Source organism: Vanacampus margaritifer, chromosome 9, assembly GCF_051991255.1.
Source record: "Vanacampus margaritifer isolate UIUO_Vmar chromosome 9, RoL_Vmar_1.0, whole genome shotgun sequence".
Lineage (NCBI taxonomy): Eukaryota > Metazoa > Chordata > Actinopteri > Syngnathiformes > Syngnathidae > Vanacampus > Vanacampus margaritifer.
In genome coordinates, this window is record NC_135440.1 from 17,260,397 (window position 1) to 17,269,859 (window position 9,463).

At 41.1% G+C, this 9,463-nt stretch overlaps 1 protein-coding gene across 1 annotated transcript; it reads right to left on the minus strand.

The window, feature by feature from the left end:
• Nucleotides 1–2,355: 2,355 nt before the first annotated feature.
• On the minus strand, nucleotides 2,356–9,460 carry tbrg4 (transforming growth factor beta regulator 4). Its single transcript, XM_077577006.1, has 11 exons — nucleotides 9,255–9,460; nucleotides 8,031–8,513; nucleotides 7,645–7,965; nucleotides 6,595–6,769; nucleotides 6,151–6,308; nucleotides 5,963–6,073; nucleotides 4,996–5,140; nucleotides 4,271–4,507; nucleotides 4,087–4,198; nucleotides 3,699–3,813; nucleotides 2,356–2,829 (listed from the first exon to the last, which is right to left on the minus strand). The coding sequence occupies exons 2-11, from the start codon at nucleotides 8,430–8,432 to the stop codon at nucleotides 2,728–2,730; spliced, it is 1,878 nt and encodes a 625-aa protein (XP_077433132.1). The 5' UTR covers nucleotides 8,433–8,513; nucleotides 9,255–9,460; the 3' UTR covers nucleotides 2,356–2,727.
• Between the last annotated feature and the right edge of the window lie 3 nt (nucleotides 9,461–9,463).

The window sequence follows — 9,463 nt, forward strand, 5'->3', positions numbered from 1 at the left end:
TCCCACGACACCGTTAGTGTTACGGAGCAGAGCAGAAGTCATGCCGACCATACAAATGTGTCTAATAGCCTCACATAAACAATACGCAGCTCGCAGTGCAATGATTTTAAGTGAGACCTTGTTGTTGCCAATTAGTGAGACAGGAATATACAGGAAAAAATATTTTATTTATAAGTTATTTTATTTTTTCCTAATGGATTGAATGTCATACACTTTACAGATTCATTTTACCTTACCTTTTGTTTTGTTTTTGTTTGCACAATAAATGTGACTGGGACTGTCAATATAGAGCAGAATAGGGATAGAGTGAGTATCGCTCTGGCTGATTACCTGTGCCAATATTTGGTATTTTGATCAAAATCGGCATTGGCCTTTTTACGAATCCGAAGACTAATAAAGATGGTATCTCACTGCAAAAAATATTACATGACTGTTAAAAAATTTCCTGGCTAAATTAAAAACTAAGCAAGTAAATAGTTCCCTAAAGTGTTCCAAAATTTCCACATAAATTCTTAATTTTTATTTTTAAAAATATAAGTGTAGGGTACAGAGCGCACTTTAGGACCTCCGTAGTAGAGAGTACCCGGTGTCAGCATAATTTTTTATAAAGTATAAATTTAAATAGATCCATAAATGAGAAGTTCTTATGTCTCACTGAGCAACAAATGCTTGCGAATGTAGCGAATTTAGGGTTTTCAACAAGATTTGTAAAATGTTCACAGGCAGTTTTTGACATTTTGAACATAAAATGTTTCACTGTCTGCGAAGATCTTTTGAGACCTTTTATGAACTCTGACAAAAACCCCAAATGAGCTACATATGGATCTATTTAAATTTCCACATTATAAAAAAAAATATGCTGACACTAGGAACTCCCTACACTTTTATAAATATATATATATATATATTACATTTAAGAAATTATATTGAAATTTAAATGTAAAACTTTATTTACAGTAGAAAACAGTTTTTAATTTAGCTTAACACATGCTGAAGACCTTGGAAGTCCCTGCAATTTTTGCTGTAATTTAAAATTTATTAAAATTAAAATAAAGCAAATATAAGTAAAAATAAACTCATTTACATACAGTTAAATAATTTTATTTGACCTATTTTACAAATGATCTGGCTCATCTGCTCGTTGTAGAAAATCAAATGTGACCCTTGAGCACAAATGTTTGTCCACTTCTGCTCTAGTGATACCAATGATTAGTAATCAAGAAGGAAGGACGATAACCGATATTTCAAGCCAATATTCAAAAGAAAATATTAGCATCAAAATTTAAAAATAAAAATACTTTTTCTTTTAATTTTGAACTATTTTGACAGGTTTTGTTTAATTGAACAATTTTCAGCAATACAAAGTTGAACTTTTGTCTATAATTAATTTGGCAACTTCATTATTTTTCATGTACAATGAATACCTTAAAAACACATTGTGCCACTTAATGTCAACTGAAAATGAAATCACGTGCTCAGGTGGCAACCAACAACGGTGCAAGCATCACATGACCAAACCTAGAAAACAGGTGAGCTGTGATTGGCTGTTACCTGAAAAATGTTATTTTCCAGTGGACAGCAAGTAGCAAAATGTGTTTTTAAAGGTATTAATTGTACATGAATACTCAAGTTGTCAAATTAATTATGAACAAAACATGACCTTTTTACTGCTGAAAAAGGCTAAATAAGTAAAGTATCCCTTTAAGACAAAAATAAATAAATAATCTGTAATCGAGTAAGCCCTTCTAGGCAGCAATACTGCGGTAGTTTGACACATCGGCAAATCATCATCTGCATCAGAAAGAAATGTCTTTGTTCACAAATATTTGTCTGTGTTAAATGTTAAAGGTGCATTGTGCAGTTTAAAAAGGTAATAGTAAAGCTTTTACTACATCATGCATGCGCCACCAATGCCCAGATGAGCACAAAGAGCCCTGACTGTTTTACTCTGAGTGCACTTATCAGCTTTTATCTTCCCTTTATAGTAGATTGTGCCTCACACTCTACAGTTTCTTTGGGGAGGGGAGGGGCGGAGTTTTTCTTACCTCAATTGAAGTCAACGGTGGCCGTCGCTTTAAGATCCTGCACGAACTCGCACGCGCACCATGAACGAGCCTGACACAGTTGCTACAGTTACGCTTTTGGGCCAGAGGTGGCAGTCGTGAGTAAAAAAAGTGACAAACTGCACCAAGATCCTTTAAATTTTAAATATCAAAAATGCTCGAAGGATCGGTGAGTACTCAAACTGCCTCGGTTTGAAAGTCAAATGATGCAATGTCCACATTTATGCTGGCAAAGCACACGACGATATAAACAATTTACATTAAAACACATTTTATTCTGTTACAATGATCACACATCCATGAAATTATCACCATCAATTCAATGCTTTCATCTTAGCCAAATGTTGTGGGGGGGGGTTCTCACAGATGCTGCAACTTGAAGCTGACCGTATCAAGAGCAAGTGAAGCCCTCGCTGCTGGGTCTGACTCCAGAACACTTGCTCACCATCGCCATGGAAACAGGGAAAGCCCCACATGTTGCCACGGGAACAACAGTCAATATATATATATGATATATGGTTCTTCTTTTTTCGGTGCAAGCGCACTCCACTGCAATGCTGCATTGTTCAATGTATGAACATGCATGAGAGTGCGCGTGTTTACTGTATTTTGGGAAAATCTTCTGATTTAGCTGAGTTTGCAACTGTGATCAAGACGAACCCGTTCACTTGGCCATGTCCTCGGCCACAGCCTTCCCCATCTTGCCCTTTAAATAGGCCAACTGCTGATGCTCCGTCTTCAGCTCCAACCACTCGTAATAAGGAACCTGAAACAGCAACGCATATTTAAGCATTTTGTGATTTACGTACTTCTTTTGGGGGAAAATGTCATGGATACTAACAAAAGTCATTCTACAGTATATATATATAAAAAATTTAAAAAAAAGGCCAGTCGCTTTGACCCCAAAAGCCCTTTTCACACTGCATTCACGCAGTGTGAAAGAGTCGCGCGGCAATGCAAAATTACCAGTTGCTAGTGTGACCATATTTGGAAGTGCTGACATAGTAGCATAGCAGGAAGTAAAAAAAAAAACCTCAATGCTGATGCGCTACAGTACACGTGCTCAATGATCTCAATAAGTTAGAATATTGTAGAAAAGTTGATTTAATTCACTACCAGTAGTTCAATTTAAAAAGTAATCATAACTAGAGCTGCGAGCACTTATAAAGGGGCCCTCGCCACCCCAAAGGACAATAACCCTCTAAGATATAAATGTTTTTACCAGGCCTTATGCGTGTGCAAAATTCCATGAGTATTTGCCTGGATTTAAACAAACAGCACATCGCCACGGCAACAGTGTGGGACGAAATAGAAAGCTTTCAATAACTTTTCGTCTTAAACGTCTAAATTAAAAACCCAAAGTTTGAAGACGTCTGTTAAAATATGACCTCTTTAAAAAGCGCCAAAAATGGCGCAAAATTTTAAAATAAAAAACAAAATGGCGGACTTCCTGGTCGGTTTAGGGTATGAAGACTTTTTGTAGGTCTTGGGCAGTTACATATTCCGCCCACTATTTGTAGATTTAGGTGAAACTTTCAAACATGGGTGCTTGTGAAAAACATAAAAGATATGAATTTATTGAGATGCATTGTTTATATATGGAGCAACCATGAGCATCATCATAAACGCTTTTACCTCCACTACGATGAAGCCAGAAAGTTGCAAGTGTCTCTTCATCATGGTGAGCCATCCCAGAAGGTCTTTCGTATTGGAGACAAAGTTAAAGAATTCCCAAGATACAAAAGCGAGCCTAAAACACAACACAGAGAGCACGACGACTTTAGGAAGTAATTTTTTAAAAGTTTTTTTTAATAGGTTTTAGGTGAACTAATGAATACACACACACTCGCACGCATCCCAAAAAAAAACACACCCCAAAAAAAAAAAAAGAGCAATGATGATGACATGTCAAATCGGTAAAATTACCGAATGAACAATACTGAGCTCTCCAGAAAATAAATAAATAAATAAAAGACTACAAAACGAAAATGGAAGCTGTTTTATTGTATTTTTACAAACTCACCGTCGTGCCCCTTCAGGTAACGCCTGCTTGCCGCCTCTATCGGGAAGATGAGGAGCTCTCAGCTGGGATAAGTCTATGGGCTTGTTGTCACGATCGACTACTATTTCCCCCTCTGAGGAGCAAAAAGACATTACAGTGCATTTGTCAAACTCGAAACATTCTCGTTGGCGTCCGGCCCCCTTACCAATCGTCCATCCATAAACAGTTCGGACCCCCGTGCGAAGCATTTCATTCCTCTTATCCACCAAAGTGTCCAAAGCCTCTCTCAGGCTGCTCTGCAGTGCCGATAGTGGGGCGGTACCGGCCGGGACGGGCAGAACGTTCACACGGGGTGCGGATGATTCGGGATTCTCCAAGTGAAGTGTGGCAGCAAGATGGAGGAGCTTCAATCTGTAGTACTCCACTCGAACTGGACTAGCATCTTTAGGGGGGGGCGGAACACAAATGGAAATGTATTTAATTGCACAATTATTTTTGAATTAGGTACGCCCAGAATTCTCGCCACTCCGCCCATCCAGGGCGGCGGCCATCTTGGCCAATTGATTAGGTACGCCTAGGATTCTCGCCACCCCTGCTCGCCCAGGGCGGCGGCCATCTTGGCCAATTAATTAGGTATGCCAAGGACTCTCTCCCCCTCGCCCACCCGTGTCGGCGGCCATCTTGGCCATTTGACTACTACTAAAATTACTACAACTACAAGTACTACTTTTACTACTACAAGTACTACTACTACTACTACTACTACTACAAGTACTTGCTACTACTAAAAGTCCTACTACAACACTACTACTATTGCTACAAGTACGACATGCGTCTTTCCACCTTGCAAGAGTCAGCAGTCCCATTCAAAATTCCCGCGGGAATTTTTCTAGTTTTTGATATTGCTCACTTTGAAGATGCGCTTCTCACCTGAAAGCTTGTCAGCATGTTCCTGCTGGAGGAGCGGTTTGAGGTAGTGAGGCCTGGCCTGCTGTAGCACGCACAGGGACCACGCAACATCTGTCCGAAGGAAAGGCTCCAGGTCCGAGAGGCAGTTCTCCAGCACCGGATGAACCTGAACATAACACGTACAAAAAGCATTCAAAAATTGTTATATGTGACCTCACTCGTCCAAACATGACATTCTGGTTAATATTGCGTTAGTGGAATAAGAGTTAAGCAGTGGAATCCAGCCATTTTTATCCAGCTCAGGGGGCGGACATTTTGCCACATGCTGTCGAGTGAAAATGACATCAATGTTGCTCAGGGCTCAGGCAACGACCAATCACAGCTCACCTGTTTTCTGGTTGTTACCTAAGACCCGAGCAACTGTGATGTCATTTTCACTCGAGAGCAAGTGGCTCATATTTGTGGAAATGTGAGTTATGAAGCAAAATCCAGCCGTTCTTGTCCATCTCAGGGGGCGGCCATTTTGCCACTTGTTATCTTGTGAAAATGACATCACAGTTGCTCAGGTAACAACCAATCACAGCTCAGCTTTAGAAAGCAGGTGAGCTGTGATTGGTCGTTGCCTGAGCACTGAGCAACATTGATGTAATTTTCACTCGACAGCAAGTGGCAAAATGGCCGCCCCCTGAGATGGACAAAAACGGCTGGATTTTGCTTCATAACTCGCATTTCCACAAATGTGATATTAATCAGAATCTCATGTTTAGACTAGTGAGGTCACATATAACATATCATGGTCAAGAAATGTTTAAGGTTGACTTCCCCTTTAACACAAATGTGTATCAGGGACATGCAATCAGGGTAGGTGAGTGAGGCAGTGCCGCCCCCTGCTGGTCATTATATGTTGGCTCACATGCATCCAAGTTACTGCTACACTTTATAACCCCTGTAGGGTGATAGCAAATAGTTGCTATAACATCACAAGTACCTTTGCATAGAACTCGCCTCCTTTGCTAGGCTGAAAGTTCAGTCTGGCAAACGTCAAGAGCATGTTAGACAGCTGCCGACTGCTGTACTTCTCACCGTGCTCCAAATAGTGCTGGTAAAAACAACAACAATGACTTCTTTAATAGGCCCCTTTTCAAGACTGCGAGGTGTTAAAGGCGAAGAACTGACCTCCGCAAAGGCCTCAAAGAGCGGGATGTGAAGCCATTTTAGGTAACCGATAGACTTTGCAAAGCGCGTGACGTCGGCGGGGGTCAGTCCCGAGACTCTCGGCATCAACTCGGACGCCATTCGCTGAAGCACTTCGACTTGGTGGAAACTCAGCTTGCCTGGAGAAGCACAATTATGTATTAGCTAGCGAGGGAACCGCCATTCCTTACAAATGGCAAAAGCCATACACATACTCCCGATAATGCATAGTATACTTCTATAATGTAAAAAAAAATTCACAAGAACAGTATCAATCATTATACCAGTACAAATCATTTGTGAAATGAATAACTCTTTGACAGTGTCAGTCAAAACTGCACATTGTTTGGTAGCTTTTGACAGAGCTAATATTATCCTAATGTGACCTGATGGTGTCAGACCAAACGCCAGGAGTGTTATGATTACCATATGCAAAGGTTATGTCGAATATGAGCGGAGTGGTGAATTCTACCGACGGTCTCTGGAGGAGATAGTGGGACAGAGCCCTGAGGAGGGGCACGGGCCTGCGGCCCAGCGCAGCTGAAGCCACCAACACTTTGCGAATTTCTTGAGCTGAAAAAAATTCAGCAAGCGCCAAAGCCTGTAAGAGAGAAATAGAAAGAAGTGTTAGCAGAGGGGGGTGATTTGTGTACATTTATAGGTGCCAACATGTACTAGTTAGCCCCAAGGACAGCATGGATAGCTCACGGGTCTGTTCTAAAAAAAAAAAAAAGTTCATCAGTGATGGGACTAAGAAGAATTACAACAAAAGAAGAATGTTACATTTAGGGATGTTCGATAACAGTTTTTTTCAGACCAATACCATTAATAGTACTTCATTCTTGAGTAATCACTGATACTATGAGTACATTTGACACTAGTGTTGTTCCGATACTGATACCGATATCTGGAGAGGCCCCAATACTGCATTAAAACAATGGAATCGGCATTGGCAAGTACTAACAAGTAACATGCCGATACCATTATCTAATATAGGACTTTGGAGGCAGCATCTTGTGTCTTGCTCATGCATGACATTCACTTATGTGTGATGTGTTCACTACATGTCGAGCCAAGATATCCTATTGGCCCCTGAATGCTCTGAACTAATGGCAGGGCAGCTTTTTCATGTTGAACTCTCATGAATTGGATTGGATGATTGGATGAATTGTATCAATCCCGGCTAACCTGTTTTCTGGGTTTGGTCATGTGACACTGGCAAACTGAGCCATGATTGGTTGTTACCTGAGCCTGGAGCACACGTGATGGTATTTTCAGTTGACAGCAAGTGGAAAAATCAAATGTGGTTTTAAAGGTATTAATTGTACATGAAAAATGATGAAGTTATCTTCTTACTGCTGAAAATGGCTAAACGAGTCAAGTATCCCTTTCAAAACATTAGTTTGGAACTTTAATTTGTTGTTTACACTGCAAGAAAATACTGCATATGTAATGTCAATGTTTGTGTGTCCAAACCTTGTCCTCTAGTCTGTCCAATAGGACAGGCGACATGTATTGTCCTTTGGAAATGAGCCCACTGACAGTTATGGCATCAGAGATTTCAGTCCAGCGCAGTTCCAGCTGTTTGAGCGCCGCCATCACGATGGCCACATCCTGCTGTGCCTTCCTGCTAGCCCCCCTCTCTACCAGCAAGGCCAGTTGCTTGCCGCTTAACCGGCGGATTCGCCACAGGACCTCAATTTGGATAGAACTCAACATGGGCTCTGTGGCGGGGATGCCATTCTCCCAGAGAGTCCGTAATACGTACACAAGACTGCCGTTCCACACTGTTGATATCTGGAAGATACATAAGTGAATCATCATCATCATAGTTTCGACATCTGTGAATTTCGCTTCCTCACCTGCTGGGTTATAGTATCCATCATGTCCTGCAGCCTTGAGTCTTTGACACACTGTTGGTAAAACTCGCCTTGCGTCTGCCGCATCTTCCTTGTCCATGCCAACAGAGTACAAGCTGCTTGATTACCATTTCCTCCATGTTGCTCCCAGGCTTGCAGGATGTCCTCGGGCACTGCAGCCTTTTCCACCATCTCATCTAGCTGGGTGCGCTTTGGCATCTTAAAAAACATGTTTTTTGCCAGCACCCGCCCATCACTTATTGACCTCTCTGAAGTCCATGGCCAGCACTGAGTTCTCCGCAGATGAGCCAGGCCAGCGGCTGATGGAGGCAGGCAGGCAGTCGGGGTTTGAGAGGAGGCCCTGCATAGCAGACGGACATATCTGCCCAAGAAACGAGTGGCCATGGGGTTCCAGAGGTGAGGCCGCAGCAAGACAAGAAAATGTTGTCACTTGTCAGTAGCCCAGCGCACCATTCCACATGTGTCCTAAGATAACAATGAATGGGGTGAGTTTAAGTAATTAAACAGCAATTTAATAGGGCACATATGCACTGTGAAACAGACTTTCTGTGTTATGTTAACTCTAATTAGGTAGACATTTCAGGTATCTGTACTTTGCTTAAGTATTATACTTTTATTCCCTTGAAACGTTCACATATAAAAACAGGTATCAATACGTTCTAATTTTGTCAAAAATAGACTCATTTTTTCCAAACTCTACAAATGATGACAAGATGTTTAAAAAAGAAAGAAAGACGTAAATACAGACAGTCAAGTGAACCACAGTTGAGATTTTGATTGACTGAAAATAATTTGTCGCTAATGTGTCAACTTGTGGCATCTGAAAAAGAAAATACATAGGATATTTTTTTTCGGTTATCACCAATTAGCTTTATATATTTATAATTTTTTGCATAAGTATAACAGTAACCGTTTTATTTGTCTATTTTTATTCACTACAATTAAATACTTGTGAGTACTTTTGCCACCTCAGTATGCCTCCCACACAGGTCATGATTCCTCGTTTTGCCACGAGCAATAGCATGGTTGAAAACGCTGGTTGTGTAAAAACGCAAACACTCATTATTTATAGTCAATGACTGGTTGCATAATAGCTGTGCAGAAAGCGTTCCCTGTCCACATTCTGACAAGCAGCCATGAGAGACAGACAGGACGTGCAAAGAAAGCAGCGGCAGTCTTAGCTGTCAAGAAATGTGAAATGCTGACCTTGTCGAGAGGAACGACGTCTCTATTAGCAGTTTTTTCGCCTCTCACCGGTCTCTTTGCAAACGGCAGTAGCCCGGCATGAGTCACGGCACGATTGGTTGTCATAAACAACGTGCAACACAGAGACAAATAAATAATAGTGTATCCTTATTAGAAGTGGTGCTTCACATGGAAATTCAGTATGCGGTTCCCGGTCGCCAGTCGCAGGA

What these genes read in the sequence shown, in the direction of transcription:
- tbrg4 (XM_077577006.1), bottom strand. Translation starts at nt 8,432, where the DNA reads ATGGCCACTCGTTTCTTGGGCAGATATGTCCGTCTGCTATGCAGGGCC. An exon ending in TGGATACTATAACCCAGCAG is followed by an intron (nt 7,966 to 8,030) that starts GTGAGGAAGCGA and finishes TGTATCTTCCAG; the next exon opens with ATATCAACAGTGTGGAACGG. An exon ending in CGACATAACCTTTGCATATG is followed by an intron (nt 6,309 to 6,594) that starts GTAATCATAACA and finishes GTGCTTCTCCAG; the next exon opens with GCAAGCTGAGTTTCCACCAA.